The sequence below is a fragment of the Mauremys mutica genome, chromosome 5 (assembly GCF_020497125.1).
Source record: "Mauremys mutica isolate MM-2020 ecotype Southern chromosome 5, ASM2049712v1, whole genome shotgun sequence".
In the NCBI taxonomy this organism is placed as follows: domain Eukaryota; kingdom Metazoa; phylum Chordata; order Testudines; family Geoemydidae; genus Mauremys; species Mauremys mutica.
Window position 1 is genome coordinate 82,225,931 of NC_059076.1, and position 19,836 is coordinate 82,245,766.

The 19,836-nt window shown below is 39.5% G+C and overlaps 1 protein-coding gene across 1 annotated transcript in view; it reads left to right on the top strand.

Moving 5' to 3' along the window:
• TENM3 (teneurin transmembrane protein 3) overlaps positions 1-19,190 on the top strand; it is a 1,686,859-nt gene extending 1,667,669 nt beyond the window's left edge. The window contains exons 35-38 of the mRNA XM_045017713.1: positions 3,753-4,049; positions 6,749-8,360; positions 10,881-11,011; positions 15,658-19,190. Of these exons, the coding sequence (XP_044873648.1) occupies positions 3,753-4,049; positions 6,749-8,360; positions 10,881-11,011; positions 15,658-16,413 (2,796 nt within the window). The 3' untranslated portion in view covers positions 16,414-19,190. The remainder of the gene's footprint in view (positions 1-3,752; positions 4,050-6,748; positions 8,361-10,880; positions 11,012-15,657) is intronic.
• The last annotated feature ends 646 nt before the right edge of the window (positions 19,191-19,836 follow it).

Genomic DNA, 19,836 nt, shown 5'->3' on the forward strand with positions numbered 1-19,836 from the left:
ATAGAAATCTGAATTACTATTGGAATTACTCCTAATTCTTTTAAATCGATCCTTGGTAGTTCATCAAATAAAGGTGAATAACTTCAGTCTGCTCCTCTTGACTAGTTATAGGTATTGTGCCATTTAAAAAATTTCATTAGGGACAAAGGAGAAAAGAAAAACACCCTTGCATCTCATATTCCTCCTCAACCCCAAGAAAAATTGATTTTTTTTCTGACAAGGAGGAATGATTATTTACAGTGATGGTTGCTCAGGGTAAGCAAAACCCTACCTAGTTTTGGCACCTGCTGTTTCTTGCTAAGGGAATGAGAAAGGAAAGCAGCACAACTAAAAGAAAGGGAACTTGGCCTAGACAGAAATCTTACACTCTCTTTTTAAGTATTACTGTGTTCAGCCTGAGGGTCACTTTTCTTTTCTCCTTAGCGTTGTAACTTTCATCTCCACCGCCCCCACAAATGATTTGGCTTCTCTGGTTCATAACCATCTCATTGTGCAACAAGGGAGGTTAGCAGACCCTATTGAAGCACATGTCAAATCTTCTTGGCGGCCAAGGCACCCTAGATAGATGGAGGATAATATTCTATTTATAGTGTTCTCTTACCCAAAGGCCTCTGGGCATCTAAGAAAATCTAACTTAAACCTGGCTTGCTACCAAAAAATGTAATATGGCCAAATAAATTACAGAATCGGCAAAAGAGAAATCCCCATTAATCCGTCTGTCAAAAATTGAGTGATACCCTTCAAACTTCCTTGCTCTAGTGCAACAGGAAGGGAGAAGAATCTGTAAGGTGCTACAGCCTTGCAGGGGTTATGGAGAGATGGGGAGAAAGTAGAGGGAAAGGCAAATGGGGGGAGAGATTTGTCAAAATAGGGAAAAAAACTGAGTGAGCAATTAGAAATTAGGATAAAATAATAGTAATTAAATTCTTTGGGGGAAAAGAGAGCAGGAGGAGAAAAGTAAGAAGATGGCGAGAGGAAAATGCCTTGAGAAAGGAAAGGGAAAAAAAGCCCTAGAGAAAAAAAGCTGAAACCTTTTTTAAAAACTTGTGTGAACACACACTATGAAAAGGCTGCAGTGCAGTCTGCATAAGAATGAAGGAGAAAAGAGAATGGAGGGGAGAGAATGAGAAAAGAAGGAAGAACAAAAAACAGGGCACTCCTAACTTTTCTCCACTAATATGTCAATAACAGTTTGCTGCAAAGAAGACAAATGTACACAAAGACAATGACAAAATGTATTGCTGATATATGTGCTAGTGAATATTACACTTTCACTTTAATATACTTGATATAGGTAACATGATGCATTCATCTGAATAATTTTTAAATCTATCCATAATCACAAAATAATTTGCAATCTATGCCACATACGGAAGGACTTTGGATCTTCTAGTTATGTTCATAATCGTGGACTATTGATACATTTCTCCCATTTTTATTGAGAATTCCAAAGAAAGAATAGGCAGAAAGGGACAGACAGAAGTGAATGGAGGGGTGTCTGGGGAAGGCTAAGAAATGGAAGACAGAGAGATAAAGAGCACTTTCTACAGAAAAACTAATTCAGGCAAATCGCCTGATCTAAAAGGTAGGAAAATGGAATAAAAAAATCTGCCTGAAAATAATAATAGCAAAAGCCCTCAAACAAGGGAAGTGGGGCAGATGGGAGTATGCCATATTCAGATTTAAACTGGTATTAGAATCAATCTTGGTCTATACTAAAAGGTTAGGTCAACCCAGGTTCATTGCTCAAGGGTGTAAGAAAATCCAGACCCCGGTGCAACGTAGGTAAACTGAACTCACCCCTGGTGTAGACTGCACTAGGTCGATGGTAGGATTCTTCTTTCTTAGGGAGAGGGCTTACCTATGCCAACTGAAGAACCCCTCCCATCAGAATAGGTAGTGTCTACAGTGAAGTGCTACAGAGGCAGAGCTGCACCTTGTAGTGTTTCAAGTATAGACAAGCCCTTAGAACACTTACTTGTGAAAGTATATTTAAGGAACATTAGATGGCTCATTAAGTGTACTAGATAACACTTCTGCAGCTGTTAGATTTTTCTGTGTTTTTTATACAAGACAGTTTTTACACAAAAACAAGATTTTTGTTCTGAAGGTGAGAACAAAGATCCTGTTTTTATGCCACTGATCCCACAAGAACAAGTCAACAGAGATAAATATGATACATAACTAGATCAGATTCTCTGGAAAATGTTTGGGGGTTTTTTCCAAACTTTTCTGTGATCCAGCAGCAGCTCTTTAATACCTGTTAGCCCAACAATAAATATCTAACTTAGATGCATCTTCTTGATGCACATCAACTGTTGGGTAAAGTTCAAGACAGTTACATTTTCATTCATGTGCACTCTTGAAAAGTTTCTCTGATCAGCATATTCTCTTGCTGCTTTCCAAATGTTACTGGACTAGCTCTCTTCACCCCTTACTCATACTCCTCTTCTCTTGCATGTGTCAATTTAGAAAGCAGATTTTTAAAAATGCTTTGTACAACTATCATCTTGTTCTTGCCCCTTCTTCCCAGTTATTATCATTTTGCTGTGCTGAAAATCCATCTTGGTTATCCACAATTCATCTTCACACAGAAAATTCGAAAAGGGAAGAGCACATGTGAAGTGGGTTCAGAGATGAGCAGCAAAAATGGCTGTAGGCCTGGATTAAAAAGGAAACTAAAAAACAATGGGACAGGTTACTGTAGAAAGGAGATAAATAAGACAGGGTTTGCTAGAGGTCTATAAAGTCTGAATAGTAAACAAAAAGAGAATCAGACATTTCTGTTCACCTGCTCTCATAATACAAGAATAAAGGGACAATCAATTAAGCTAAAAGGCAGTATATTTAAAAATGAAAAAATGCATATAATGTATAATTAATGTATGGAACTCCCTGTTATCACTGGTTTCAACAAAGGGTTTTTCGGTATATGTACTAAGAAAAGTTCCATAGTTAGACTGGAAAGGTTGCTGCTGGTTTGTCTGTTTTTATTAAAAACTCTTATAAACATTATGCTTCAGGACATTATCCAACCTTTAACTGACCCATGGGTTGGGAATAAACTGCCTCTGAGGGCATGTTATTTCATAATTATCTACTAAGGGTTTCTTGCATCTTCCTTGGAAGCATCTTGCATTAGATACTGTCATAGACAGGATACTGGAGTAAATATTGTGTCTCTGATACAGTATGGAAATTCCTATGTGCTTAAGTTTAAATCTAGCTTCAAAACCTGAACTTTTACTAGTTGTTTTGATAGTGCTCACAGTAAAGGGTTAGGGCTGAGTTCTTTGCTCACTTTTTAAGTGTCATTGATTAATGTTAATTAACTGTGCAGTGATTTGTCTTGTTTCACAGAATCATTTGCTAATTCTTTAGTCATTGCCCCACATTTTTGTACTGCTTACTTAAAATAGTGGTACGGGCTCTTCAAGTAGCACCAGTTATTATAAAAGTTTTCAATGCATATACTTTAGTATTTTGTTAACTGTTGACTAAACTTTAACAAATTTAATTGAAAAGATTTTGAACAAATGCCAGGCTGTCTCTCTACTTAATGAAACCTTTTAAAACAGCAGTTAATCTAAAGCCTTGCACTTATAGCAAGAAGTTGCTAAATTAATTTACTGACACAAGGAATCAATCATTATAAATGGTGTTTAAACAATAGCTGGTACTCTGAGGAAGTAATAGGTGGCTGGTATTTGAACAACATGATTTATTTTGTCATCTTGTTTGTTTTATAAAAGGTTAATGGCAGAAACCTCCTTTCAGTCGACTTTGATCGAACCACAAAGACAGAAAAGATCTATGATGACCACCGTAAATTTCTGCTGAGGATTGCCTACGACACATCAGGGCATCCAACTCTCTGGCTGCCAAGCAGCAAGCTGATGGCTGTCAATGTTACCTATTCATCTACAGGTCAAATTGGCAGTATTCAGCGAGGAACCACTAGTGAAAAAGTAGACTATGATGGGCAGGGAAGGATTGTATCTAGAGTATTTGCTGATGGAAAAACTTGGAGTTACACCTATCTGGAAAAGGTAGAGAACACTAAAGTTTTAACAAATGCATTTTTCTATCAACATTGCTTTGAGCGCATTGAAAGCTATGCAGAACATGTCAGCCATATGCAAAGAAAATACATGGCAGAACCAAATTTTATTTCTGGTTTTAGGTGCCCATATGTGATTCACATGGGTACTGGGGTGATTAGTGTTTCTGCATTAAACATGCAGTCTAGCCTTAGTTAACTTTTAGTAACTGGTGTATTTGTAAATTATTTAGGCCATATAACAAACAAGTGGCATCTCTATCTACCTGCTTTCTTAATACATAAAATAATATACAGGAACTAATTAGATCTTGGTAACTTAAGTCAATGGTAAATGATTTATGTCCAACTTGTATGTTGTGTTTTGTGGCACAGAAAAGAGTTATTATTTCATTATAGTTAAAGCTGCCAGTTCATACTTTGTTCATATTGTAGCACAGAATCAAAGCAATAATGGAGAACTCACGAGTCTACTTTATATATTAATATCGTAGAAACATGACTCTCTTTCCTCATACTGTCTCTGCATATCTCCATTGTGAGATCTCATGCCCTGCCATGTAACAGCAGAACCCATCTAGTACCCTTAGTTCTAGAGTGCTATGACAGAGCAGCAATCACATACTACCTTTCCCACTCCCCCCAGCCTGATTGCTTTGTTATAGATCTACTAACTCCTGGCTGGGCACACTGTTTCACAGGTAATATAATCAGAGAACAAAAGTTACTTTGATAAGTAACTTCTCTTTTTCTGTTGTTTGCAGTTTTGGGTTAGGTATATTGCTATATGGAACATATAATTTTAAAAGTGTATTGTTCGATATGAGGAAAAAATGAAGTTGCCATTCAAGGTATGAAGTTCATACTGAGGGGATTTTGCTTTATCCATCTTTCAGTAAAATTCATATTGAATAGATATTTTCAGCTAGCAGGAATACATGCTAGTCATGACCATAGTCACATACTATATTTATGGGTAAGAAAAAGGTTGTGTTGGCTGCATGATTTCGAAATCATGCATTGTTTACATGACAAGATATATAAAATATTGCCAGTTTCTAAAACTAAAATCAGTAAAGGGGCAGTATTAAAATCATGTTCAAATAAATGCCTTGCCTTCCCTGAACTATTGATAACACCTTCCGTTATTAATATGCAACTATTTCTAAAATCATCTACTTGTTATCATTTATATTGCTTGTTTACGTTTTGCATATGGAATAATCTTTTGAAGAGTTGGTGAAAGCTGTCAACAGTGGAGTGAACCTGGCATGACTGGTTGGTTTCACTCTACAGCTACTTCAGAAGGTCCTGCTGGAATAAAGGATAACTCGTGGGTCTGTCCTTATCTCTTCTCCATCAAGTTGACCCCCTTACTCCCTACAGAGTACCCCAAGTAGCAGCATCTATGACTGCTGATATTCAGAGCCTCTGCATGAAACTGATTAAGTCATTTCATTCTGCTGCTGCAAAGCTGAGACCAGTTTGTTACAGTGGAGGGAAGATCTAAATAGGAGAAAACTTTATTTAAAAAAAAAAGTATGAGGCTGGAAAGCTCTCCACCTCCTCTCCAGTATCCATGAGACATAGGGGAAGGCTCCACCTGTAGCCAGGCAGGAGGAGAGGAATGCTCTCATACACAGCAGAATCCATAAAGTTGGGAAAGCCCACATGGGTAAAAACATCTACTGGCCAAGCCTTTTAGAAAAGAAATTCTCTGAGCTGTAATGACGGTACTTTGCGGAAATCCCAGTTCCAAACTGTGGCTGATGGTATGGATTTTCTCGCCAGAGCAACTGATACTACTGGTTAGAAGGAAACTGGAACCACAGATGCTCTCAGGATCCACAGTTCCAACTCTGCTCTGGGACAGAGCCTTTCTTTCAGTATTGCTTTGCTACTAACTTGGGTTCTGTCTACTAAATAATTCTGTGTTGTTATTATGCGGCATCTCTCTAGGTGTAATGCAACTGTTATTATTTAGTGCTATAAATGTACCTGTATTTATACAATGCAAGAAGTCAAGGTTCCTATCTGAGGAGCTAATATTCTAATTATTTTTCCATTGAAGCCATTATTCAGTAAATATTGTTCACTAACAATTGTGTACATGATTTAATCAAGGCCAATGATTCACAATATCCAGGCATCAGGAAAATGGCATTGACTGACAGAATAATTCTTGTGTAGCTGCTGTTGATGTAAATAATCAAACAATTGCTATGCCTGTGTCATAAATACATATAGAACAAGAACAATAACATTCAGGGATCTTCAGGCTAGTAAAATTCTTCTGCATTATCACTAATTATGGGGGAGAAATTGCATCTCCCATATGTTGTTCCCTTCGTGAGTTACTGGCTTGAAGACAGTTTTTCTTCTACCCGTATTAAACATGCCTTATCCAAATCCATTGACAATCTGCTGTTTGGCTGCAAGTACTTGATAAAAGAATGACACAGTCATAACAAGTAGCACATTATGAATCTGGAGCCACTAATTACAGAACCCCTTACAATTAAGCATCTAAGTAAATTAGGCAGGGAAACGTTTAACATGTAAGGTCAAGGCTAACTTAATTTAAAAAGATTATAATTTTCTCAAGTGGAATGTCACATTTTTGTTGTCAAGAAATTGTGTATTAATTCACCATTTGTCACATGGTTAAAATCTGTTCTTGCTTTTCAGTCAATGGTCCTCCTGCTTCATAGCCAACGGCAGTACATCTTTGAATATGATCTGTTGGATCGGCTTTCTGCCATCACCATGCCCAGCGTTGCTCGTCATACCATGCAAACCATTCGTTCCATTGGCTATTACCGGAACATATACAACCCCCCTGAAAGCAACGCCTCCGTTATCATGGACTACAATGAAGAGGGACAGCTCCTTCAAACAGCTTTCTTGGGTACAAGCCGAAGAGTCTTGTTCAAATACAGAAGGCAGACGAAGCTCTCAGAAATTTTGTATGATAGTACAAGAGTCAGTTTTACTTATGATGAGACAGCAGGTGTTCTGAAAACAGTAAACCTCCAGAGTGATGGTTTTATCTGCACCATTAGATACAGGCAAATCGGCCCACTGATTGACAGGCAGATTTTCCGCTTTAGTGAAGATGGAATGGTAAATGCTCGATTTGACTACAGCTATGACAATAGCTTCAGAGTGACTAGCATGCAAGGTGTCATCAATGAAACCCCGTTGCCTATTGATCTCTACCAGTTTGACGATATCTCTGGTAAAGTTGAGCAGTTTGGAAAATTTGGAGTTATATATTATGATATTAACCAGATAATTTCCACAGCTGTAATGACTTACACAAAACACTTTGATGCTCATGGCCGCATCAAAGAAATTCAGTATGAAATCTTTAGGTCACTAATGTACTGGATTACAATTCAGTACGATAACATGGGGCGAGTGACTAAAAGAGAAATTAAAATTGGGCCATTTGCCAACACCACCAAATATGCTTATGAATATGATGTTGATGGTCAGCTCCAGACAGTTTATCTAAATGAAAAAATCATGTGGCGATACAACTATGATTTAAATGGCAACCTCCATTTGCTCAACCCTAGTAACAGTGCCCGTTTGACCCCACTTCGCTATGACCTGAGAGACAGAATCACTCGACTAGGCGATGTTCAGTACCGATTAGATGAGGATGGATTCCTGCGTCAGAGGGGTACTGAGATCTTTGAATACAGCTCAAAGGGCCTTCTCACTAGAGTTTACAGCAAAGGCAGTGGGTGGACAGTGATATACCGTTACGATGGGCTAGGACGACGGGTTTCCAGTAAAACTAGCCTCGGACAACACCTCCAGTTTTTTTATGCAGACCTTACTTATCCATCCAGGATAACTCATGTATATAACCATTCAAGCTCTGAGATCACTTCTCTTTACTATGACCTGCAAGGGCACCTTTTTGCCATGGAGATTAGTAGTGGGGATGAGTTTTATATTGCCTCAGACAACACTGGGACACCACTGGCTGTTTTTAGTAGCAACGGTCTGATGCTTAAACAAATTCAGTACACTGCTTATGGCGAGATCTATTTTGACTCCAACCTTGACTTTCAGTTGGTAATAGGATTCCACGGAGGCTTGTATGACCCATTGACTAAACTAGTCCATTTTGGAGAAAGAGATTATGACATATTGGCAGGCCGCTGGACTACACCTGACATTGAAATCTGGAAAAGAATTGGGAAGGATCCAGCTCCTTTTAACCTCTACATGTTTAGGAATAACAATCCAGCCAGTAAAATACATGATGTGAAAGATTATATCACAGGTAAATTGTAATTGTTTAAATTGTAGCAATATTTCCCACCTACTCAAAAATCTAACCTGTTATAATGTACTCACCACCCTGAAATCTGAGCATGTGCGTTATGAACTAAGTATGCTGTCAGCTGAACTGAATATGGGAAAATGTCAGGAAAACTAATTTAATTGTTCAGAACATTTGCTACACAAATAGGTTAGATGATGCATGTTTCAGTTTGTTTCCACTTATGTAAAGCAAAATGACATATCACTGTGCATCAACAGAAGTTCCTGCAAAATATAGAGTTATGTGAATACATGTCATGTGTTTCAATATTAGAACTAAGTAAGATTATCTGTGCCTTTTTTTATTTAGGTTGGGTCAGACTAAATGAGGCTCATCTGCACTTAGTAAGGACTTAGTGTTCCTCCGAACAGGAAATAGGGAAACAAGTGGTTTTCCATCATTTTGACAAACAGTTGCCCACTGGTTAGTTAATAGGAGTTGAAAGGCTGTCAGAGGTAGGGCTGCCCACAGTCCCTTGAATCTATCATCTCCTAGCAATATGTACTGTAGGGAATGCCGTAGCACTAATTTTCAGTGTGACATTTAGAGAAATGCAGTTGCCACAAAAGTATTACTAGAAAAATGAAAACTAAATTTCAACTAACATCTTTGATCTACAGTAGAACCTCAGAGTTCTGAACGCCAAAGTTACAAAGTGACCAGTCAACCACACACCTCATTTGAAACTGGAAGTACGCAATCAGGCAACAGCAGAGACCAAAAAAAAAAAAAAAAGGCAACCACAGAACAATATTGTGTTAAACATAAACTACTAAAAAAAAAGTAAACAGCATTTTTCTTCTGCATAGTAAAGTTTCAAAGCTGTATTAAGTCAATGTTGAGTTGTAAACTTTTGAAAGAACAACCATAATGTTTTGTTCAGAGTTACAAACATTCCAGAGTTACGAACAACCTCCATTCCTGTAACTCTGAGGTTCTACTGTATAGAGTAATATGAACCCAACCATACATATAAAGCTGGAGCTTCTATGATTAGTTTAGGTGACTTAATGCCAGATGGCAGCTTTGTATCCATAGCTTGCTGGGGTTTATTATGTACCTGGGAACACTTTAAATAATAATTTTAAAGTAAAGATTTTCAAGACCTTTTCTGACATTCTGAAAGATTCTATTCCCTCCCCCACTTGTGGGGTGTTTTCATTGGAAACTGCTGGATTTTAATACCCACAGCTCTTCCATCTTCTTTTAATGTAGTATGTGCGAAAAGATGGTGGCCAGACAGAAATCCATAGAACAGATACAGCTCAGGCATGAGCAGAGCAAGCTGCCCCTACTCTGCCTAATCAACGTTTCTCCATCCTAACCCGGCTCCTAGCTTTCTACTGAAAAACAATCCATTGTTAGTGTGCCCAACGTAATATTTTTTTTTAACTAGAAACTAATTTTAGTGCCTTTACCAGCTAGGATTCTGAATATATATAGGGGGAGCTGCTGAGTTAAGAAGTTTCCATTTTACAGTGCTGCAATCAGAGTAGAAGCCACACTTCAAGAGCAACAAATAGACAATTAAGAGTAGCACTGCTACAAAGATCCTGCAAGCAAAATGTTTTTCCTGTTGTAGTTGCTAATTGCTACTCTGAAATAGGAAGTGTTGCAGAGAGTAGATTTCAACAGTACACCTCTACCCCGATATAACACGAATTCGGATACAACGCGGTAAAGCAGTGCTCCGGGAGGGCGCGTCTGCCCACTCCGGAGGATCAAAGCAAGTTCAATATAACGCGGTTTCACCTATAACGCGGTAAGATTTTTTGGCTCCCGAGGACAGTGTTATATCGAGGTAGAGGTGTATTACTGATGGATGGGAGCAATTTTACTTTTTATTCTCATTCGCCCAACTAAATCTAAGAGAGGGTGAGTAGGATTCTGATCTCTCTTTTACAGCAACAAAATTTCCTACTAAGTTCCTTACATGGAAGGCAATTGAGCACCCAAATAGGAGTGCAAGAGGAGACAATAGGATTGCCTGGACACAACTGAGAACAGAATGTGACCTGCAGTACTTTTATTACTGATGATTGTTTACGGAGATGGAAAGAACTCAGCTTGACTGTGAAATGCCAGTGGAGTTTGCAGGGCAGCAATTAGAAAAACATCTTTTCCTTGTGCTTCTATATTTATTCTGGAGATCACTGAGATACAAACGTGAGAGACTATAATGCTTTAAAAACAGCCACCTTTAAGATTAGAATAGTACTTTACCTTGGAAGTTATCTAAATATGCCATCTGAGTTATACTTGTACATAGGCTAGTTCCAGTAGAGTTGTAGTATAAAATCTTCATGCTGCACAGACTATAGACACCAGTACCACAAGAAGAATGTTAAATAATTCTGAAATGTTATGGAATGCAACTCTTGTGGCTTTGACAAGAATTACTTTTAGATTAAAACAGGTAAAAATTACATTTCAAAATACAGAAAATTATTTTTTTTCCCTTGTATATTTTTCTTCCAGATGTTAACAGCTGGCTGGTGACATTTGGCTTCCATCTGCACAATGCCATACCTGGTTTCCCTGTTCCCAAATTTGATTTAACAGAGCCTTCGTATGAACTTGTGAAGAGTCAGCAATGGGACGATATACCAGTAAGAAAAAAAAAAACCCACCAAAGATGGCGATAGGGTTGAATAGAAGGAACTTTTCTAATTTAGCTATACATTCCTCAGGGTGCTGCTTGCCAGTTTTTTATTTAAACAATGTATTGCAAATCTCTATGCCTTAAATATTTTTCCAAAGGATTTACTAAATTACAGGTGGTAATTCTACACCGGTTTTTGTGCTTTTGCTAAATTAAGTATGATTTTAAACAAGATCCAGTTTGTTTTCAATAAAATAGATAAGAATGTAGAGAGAAATAATAAATAAATATAGTACTTTGAAACCCTTTTTAGACTGGTAGGTTTCCCAGTGGAAACTCTAGAGATTGGATTTATACCAACACCCTGCCTGAAGGCAGAAAGTGAACACGGTAATAAAAAATAGACTGTGAAATAAACAGAAGAATAGGTGATATAAATTATGCATACTGGGCACCAGTACAATTTTACTTCTCTTTAATATTAACCATGTTTTATATGTAAAGATAAAATATTGAAAATGAAATTACCTCAGGTAAAACCCATTACATTACATAGAATCAAAACTCCAGGTGCTTATGAAATTCCATGGGGAAAAAAATATCTACTGCAGACCAGAAAACCTGTAACAGTTTTAAATGACAAAAGAAATGAAATAGAATGTAAAATTGAAAAGCCAAATCTGCCATTTAGTAAAATGGAATTTATAAATCTAGTCATTCAGAGAACAAAAAGTTACATATAATAAAATCCCAAAATTTGCAATGAGACAGACTAAGAAGAGATCAAAAATGGACAATCCCAGAATAATGATTCCAAAAAAAAGCATCTCTCATTTACAGGAATGATTATGTAGAATTTTAATTAGTGGTCAGTAATTTATTATCATGATCACTATTGTTAATGAATCTGTGTATAGTACCAGAATTTTGCACAGTGCTTTACAAGATTGTAAACTCTTTAGGATCATGTCTTTTTTTTAATCTAATTTAGACAAACATAGATTATGAAAGGGGGTAGGAAAAGGATATACCTCACAATAAGTTACATTGTATGGCAGGGGTAGGCAACCTATGGCACGTGCTGAAGGCGGCACGTGAGCTGATTTTCAGTGGCACTCACACTGCCCGGGTCCTGCCCACCGGTTCGGGAGGCTCTGCATTTTAATTTAATTTTAAATGAAGCTTCTTAAACATTTTAAAAACCTTATTTACTTTACGTACAACAATAGTTTAGTTATATATTATAGACTTATAGAAAGAGACCTTCTAAAAAGGTTAAAATGTATTACTGGCACGCAAAACCTTAAATTAGAGTGAATAAATGAAGACTTGGCACACCACTTCTGAAAGGTTGTCGACACCTGTTGTATGGGAAGTGAATAATAAATCTGGTATTTTAAAGGAGACTCAGACACAAAGGAAACAGCAAGGGAAAAGGGTGGTCAGAACACACACAGCAAGGTGGAGAGTGATGGGGGATCTAGGCTGGGGCAGTTCTTCAGAATCTTTGAAATGAGAACAGAGGGTGGAAGTGAGACTGGAAAGGAGTGAGAGGCAGTTGGAGTGCAGGAAATGAAGATGCTGGGAATAGACAGCCTACTCCAGGAGCTCGGAGATAAATGGAAGGAGGGAGCTGTGTTGAGTGATGATTTCTTCAGAATAGAGATGATCTGTGCAAAAGGGAAGGTGCCAGAGGGGAGAGGTGAAACAGAGAAAGAATGAGAAAGAGAGCAAGGGAGATTGGGATGTAGGAGGAAGTGGGATCAAGTTGACAAGTTAGAGGAGTTTGAACTGGGCATTCATTTGGGATGACAGAGAAGAACACAGAGCTAAAAGAGGACAAAATCAAAGGTAAAGAAAAGACAGGGGAGACAGTGGGATGGAGAGCACCTATCAATTTGACCTTTGAATAAGTTATTACAGTCTTGGGCAGAGAGAGCAGAGGAATAAGTGGTGAAGAGCCATCAGAGATTCTTTTATTTAATTTAGTTTTCAAGTAATAAGGACACCTAGCTAAGGCTCTAGGCACCCTAACATCATTAATAGCACACAAAATTCCACAATATTAACAATTTAAAAGAAAAAATATTAGGGGCGTGAGAGTAGAGAGCAGATACAGGACAGGGCAGGATCAGCAGAGCTGATGGAAGAGAGAACAAACTTAGGGTGGAAGGAGTCAGCATGTTCACAGGACTTCCTCCAAACAAAGGTGCTCGGTACAGTGAGATAATGAACCGAAATTGATTCGGGGGGAGGGGGGCAGCAGACAAAGGTGAGAGGTTCAAAGTGCTCATGTTGGAAGAGGAAGTAGCATGGTTTTCATTATTCAGTAAGAAGATAGAACTAATCAGAAGGCATGAACAGACATGAATACAGCATATATACATGTTGGTTCTGGGTAAGCAGCTCTCACCGCTGCTGGTTAACTAACATGAGAGCCACAGACGGCCTGTGCTCCATGTGCTGCCAGTGTGTCACCTTCCTTCTCCCCCAGTAGAGCTGTAGGCCTGAGCTCTGTCTCTGCTCTGCACTGTGCAGATTAGAAACAAGGTGGGGAAGCAATTTAACCTTTTAGAGTCAAGTGGTGGGAATGTTCCTTCACCTGTTCCTCTCCCACCCCCGACTGGATGTAAAGACCTGGGAATGTGTATGGGTGGGGGATGGAGTTATTCACCCTGGCAACTAGAGAGAGCTGAGGGTTGGGGAAACATGCTTAAAAATAATCTTTGCCCCTCGGAAGATGCTAGAGCACCTGGCTGCTATTTGTGTCATCATGTAGTCTGACTGGGTAGGGCAGGGATCGGCAACCTTTGACCCGCAACCCGCCAGGGTAAGCCCCCTGGCTGGCCGGGCCGGTTTGTTTACCTACCGCGTCCGCAGGTTCACTGCTCCAGGCCAATGGGGGCTGTGGGAAGCGGTGGCCAGCACATCCCTCGGCCCACGCCACTTCCCACAATCCCTATTGGCCTGGAGCAGCGAACCACGGCTAGTGGGAGCCGCAATCAGCCGAACCTGCGGATGTGGCAGGTAAACAAACCGGCCCAGCCCGCCAGGAGGCTTACCCTGGCGGGCCACGGGCCAAAGGTTGCTGATCCCTGGGATAGGGTGTAGCGTGCATTTAGCGTGCACTGATTTAGTTGGGGATTGGTCCTGCTTTGAGCAGGGGGTTGGACAAGATGACCTCCTGAGGTCCCTTCCAACCCTGAGATTCCATGATTCTATGATTTCTAACTGAGTCGCCTTTGCGTCATTTTGAATTGAGCACTGCCAGCTGAAAGCCATATTTGTCAGCAGTTTTCCCCTGAGCCTCACCAGTCATTGCCCAGCATAGGCGGGGTTGGATTTTTTTTTAACATGTGAACCCCATGTTGTCACGTCTGAGCAGGCAGGGGCTGGCAAGACAGTACCCATACATTGTGCCTTGGCATCCCCTCTCCCCATTTGTGGAGGTGGGAGGAGGAAGAGTCCCCACGCTCAGAAAAGGTGCCACGGCAGAAGGGTTGCACGTAGCTCACAGCTCCCCTCTGGAGTGCTTCAGAGCAGAGACTCTTGAATGCCTGACTGCTGCAGGAGAGATCAGAGCCCACACAGTTGAACTGGCTGTGGCTTTCACCAACAGCTACAGAGCTGCACCCCTCCACCAGGCACAGGTGGTGGGCCTGCTTCCCTTCTCTCTCTCCTTGTTTCCTCCCTATTAGTGTCCAATTTGGGGGAAGTTCCTGATCCTACCCTTGCACACCCCACCAGCTGCAGGAAGCTGTGGCACGTTTCCTGGCCATGGAGTAGCATAGTTAGAGACCTGCTACTGCCTGAGAGTTCCCGTTCAGCTATAGCAGAGGGCAAGGCTTTGTTTTGTTTTGGGAGTGGGCTCCTAGAGAGCCCTAAACACTCTTTGTTTAGAATGACAATCCTAGCAGGCAATTATTGCCCTTTGCGTTTTACAGAGGGGAGGGGCGTCATCATTACAACGAAAGGTGTAAGCCTACTAGCAAATATAAATTGGTGACGGTGTCTCATTATAGGCGCTGTGCTCTTCCCTCTCATCATTTTCACCACATGGGAGACCTAAAGAGAGAGAGATGGCTGGGACAGGAACCCACTGGCTGGAACTAGCAATTCCCCCACCTAATGCCAAACTACAGATTTGTATCTGCACAGAAAGGGGTGTTCTAGCAGTGTGAGTACAGAACTAGGAGCCAAGGTTCATAGACGTTAGTCCCAATTCCCTTCAGTGGCACTGAGGCCATTAGCTAAATTTTTGCCTCCATTCCTCATTGGGAAAAATGGGGATATTACTACATTATAGAGATGTTCTCAGGATTAATTTGTTAAAATATGAAAGGCCTGTCTAAATGCTAAGCATGTACTAACACATGGGCCCTTGCTGTATAACTCACTGAGTAGCCTTTGAAGTTAAAGGATTTTTTGTGTGTATGTTCTCAAGGAGCCAAATGAGAAAAACACTGATTATCAAACAAACTAGCCTTTGTGACTCAGTGGAACAACCAGTATGTAGATTCAATTAGCTCCTTGGCACTGTCAGTTGTGGCATATCCCATTGTCAGCCATGGGCAGTATGCCAAGAAAGCCTGATTGTTTGGCATGTAAGGGCTACAGATGGTTTTTAAAACTTCTGTCTCTTCTTATTTCCAGCCAATTTCTGGAGTGCAACAACAAGTGGCAAGGCAAGCGAAGGCTTTCCTGTCCCTGGGAAAGTTGGCAGAAGTTCAAATCAGTAGACCCAAATCAAGTGGAGAGAAGTCATGGCTGTGGTTTGCGACAGTGAAGTCTCTGATTGGGAAAGGGGTTATGCTTGCTGTCAGTCAAGGGAAAGTGCTGACTAATGTGCTCAACATTGCAAATGAGGACTGCATAAAAGTGGCAGCTGTTCTGAACAATGCCTACTACCTGGAGAACTTGCATTTCACCATTGAGGGGAAGGACACTCACTATTTCATCAAGACCACCTCCCCGGAGAGCGATCTCGGCACCTTGAGGCTGACAAGTGGGCGCAAAGCCCTGGAAAATGGCATCAACGTAACCGTTTCCCAGTCCACCACAGTGGTGAATGGCAGGACTCGTAGGTTTGCCGATGTCGAAATGCAGTATGGTGCGTTAGCTCTTCACGTCCGCTACGGAATGACGCTCGATGAGGAGAAGGCACGAATACTGGAGCAGGCTAGGCAAAGAGCTCTGTCCAATGCCTGGGCTAGGGAACAACAAAGAGTAAGAGATGGAGAGGAAGGTGCCAGGTTATGGACCGAAGGGGAAAAGAGGCAGCTGCTAAGTGCTGGAAAGGTACAAGGATATGATGGGTACTATGTACTCTCTGTGGAGCAATACCCTGAATTAGCAGACAGTGCTAACAATATACAGTTCCTTAGACAAAGTGAGATAGGAAAGAGGTAACACACTGGCTTAGCTGAGGCTGCCAAAGAGACTGACTGTGTATCAGTGTCTTCTGAAAGGGAGATGAAACTGTTTTGCTGCATTACTACTTGAGCCTAAACTTATACCTTTGCTCAGATTTTGCTGTAGCACAATCTGACTAGACTCTACAAAGAAGAGAGAGCCTTCCAGAAGAATGATACTGCTAAAAACAAAACTTTTTTTCTGAATGACCTTAAAGGTGATCTGCTTTAAAGAATATGTTTACATATGCATATCGCTGCACTCAAGTTGGACTGAAAGTATTAAAAAAAGGCCTAAAGATTTTGCAACAGGCTGTCTGTTCCTTTGAACACTGTATTTAACTACAATACAGATCCATACAGTGTTTCCAAATATTACCGAATTGTTGACCTTTTGCTTACAAGAAGTAATCTCTTTCTTTCTTTCTTTCTTTCTCTCTCTCTCTCTCTCTCTCTGCATAGGATGTGGTATATAGCTCTGTTCATTTTAAAATGTGGGGCAGAAATTATTGTTTATAGACAACCCAACTGCTTTAAATTGTGCTGCTTTCTAAAAGGACATTGGCACAATGACTTATGCTACCATGTGAATTTAATAATGGATTTTACAATGCTAACATGGTTTGCCTCGGGGGGCAAAATGGCAAATAGAATCCTTGTCACAGATAAGCAAAGGAAACCCTGATTTTTTTTGTAAATTATGTGAGACAAGTTGTTTATGGATTTTTATATGAATTACAATTTACTGTACATCAAATATTAGTCTCAGAGGAGTTAATTTATGTAAAGTGTTTAAAAAAGTTTATACTTAAAAATAAAATGATAAAAACATGTGCTGTGTGTGATTTTTTTAAAAAAAGAATTGCACCTTTGTTATGTTATAGCTGTACAGTATAAAGGATTATATTGTAGAGATATAACAATGTATGACTAATGTCCAGAAGTGTTAATATTTTTGTATTAGGTTTAAAACTGTGCATCTGTCTATCACTTTGCTGATAGGATGGAGCATTCCCAAGTGGCTGGCTAATCAGACAACTCCCTTTCCTGTCGCCCAAGCCAGTGCAGCTTCATCAATCACTGCTAGAAGGCACAGTAACCAAATAAGGCTTGTTTATTATGATGGAAGTCTTTAATAGGTTGGGTTTTTCTTGCCTTCTCCTGGCCCCAATGTAATAAATGGACATTTCTTCATAAAAAGTGGGGTTTCTGTTGTTTGCTTTTTTTATGTGGGCTTAGAAGCTACATTACGCAATGGAAAGAATAGTGTCTCAGGTGCTTGGCAAATGTATGTAGAAGATGATATGATGTAGTCTCATCCAGTTTATGTCAACTTTGTCTTCTGTATAATACAGCTGTTTTAAATGTATACTTTTAAGAAAGAGGAAAGCTAGCAATGATTAGATGCTACAGAGTTTCTGTTTAGAAGGGTAAGCCATTGAGTGGGTTAGTGCCCTGGCCTTGGGCTTCCAAGTCAAACCCTGTTACTCTGAAAACTGAACAGGAACTGGGGGTGAGATGGGGATGAATATCCTAGTGCCTAGTCATATCAGAAAACCACCACACAATGTGGCATGCTGTGCTCCCAATAAAGGTCCATTGAATTGGTTGCAGGACAGCACTGAGGTGTGCACACAGTTCCAGGTAGGCGGCTTGCACAGCACCTCCGATCTGTGCGCCATTTCTTGGCTCAAGCCATTCTCAGCTCTTTAAGCACCAAATTCAGCCACAAAAAAAGTATTTTTAAGGCAAGACAAAATTGGGTTTTTTTATTTTCATTGAACTATACATGGTATTTCTATCTATGTATGATAATGTCAAAACATAGCAAGTGAATATGTCTTAAATATGAACGGTTCGTGTGGATGTAAGAAAAATAGTTTTCTAATTGATTTGTATACTGAGATTCTATAGTATTACATACTCTAAATTGCACAGCAGGATTGTTTGATAAACAGATTGGCTGGGAGAGATTCAAACTAGCTACAGAACTAATTACACTTTTAATGAATTCTGCTCTTTTATTAGACTGAAAGCACAGATTAGTTAATATTTTTTACCCTTGAAGTTCTGAGGACCCTAAATTTAGAAACTATGATACGTCAGCCCCCAAAGGAGTGGTCTGGTTTAGCATTTTACAGTTTTAATCTAAAATGTAAAGTGTTTGCAGTTCTGTTGGGTGGCTCTGTCACAGCACTCTATCTAGCATGATGCAAGTGCTCTCTGTTGAAATAGGCTCATATTCTTAATTATATCAAATGTTTCTGTTCTGTTTCAGTATGAAAAGCTTGTATAACATGTCAGAATTGAAATATACCTTCTACTTGACTTGTACTAGTTTCTTCTCCTTTGTTTGGGCACCAATAAATAACAAATTTATAGTATCTGTTGGTGATCATTCTAGATAAAGTCAAATCAAGCCAATTAGTGGCCTTGTTAGTAAGTATAATGAGCCTATTTCTTGCTAAAAAGACTTGTGATCTGGATATGCTCCTGCAGGAAATAGTGACCTTGGGGAATATGTAAACAAAAGACCATTTTTTTAAAGAAAAACTGTATAATTAAAAGAAGTAGCTTACAGCAAAGAAAATGAGATTCAACGTATTTTAGGCGAAGCCAGTCAAAATGCTTTCATGATATTTTGAGATGTAAATTTTGTCTGATTTGTATTGGTCTTTTAATTTGCCTTCTGAACTTTATATGTGTCCTGAATTTTCCACAAATTAATGACTATAGATTGCATTTAGGCTTTCCAATAAAAGCCAACCCAACGTGTGTGTGCGTTGATATTTGTTTTTTAAACGTGTGTCAGACATTACAAGCGTGTTATTGCTTTTCAGTTTATACCTGAGGATGCAATGTGATCCAGTTGTACTGATATTGATTTATTTGCTACACAGTAATATCTTTGTTCTCCCATCCAATGGCCCAGTCTGCTAGTTCAGCAAAGTGAATTGCTCAGTGGGATCTCACCAGTGGCCTACTTTAAAGAAACATTAAGTACACCTCACAAAGTCAACTGTTATATAGATAATTCACTCTCCATGTTTGCTTAGGAACTGGTCCCTCTCCTGCTTTCGTGAACAGTTAAAATAAGACTTAATTAAAGCATTTGATTACAAATAATCAGTTTGGCAGTTATCTCCTTTCCCCTCCCCAAGAAGTCTCAGTCTACATTTAGATCCACTCTGTAGAAAGCGTTGATTTCAGCACTTGTGTGTGTGTGTGTGTCAAGAGAGTGCTTTGATTTTAGTTGGAACAGGCAGATTTCATCACACTTGCTATGTAGTGACAACCTCAACTTGCTAACATGTTGATCCAGCACAAATCAGGTCACTCTGCTCGGCTAAGTGTGGCCTATTTTTTATTTATTTACTGGTGCAGTGCTTTTGTATTTTCACACTTGGTAGCTGAGAAAAAG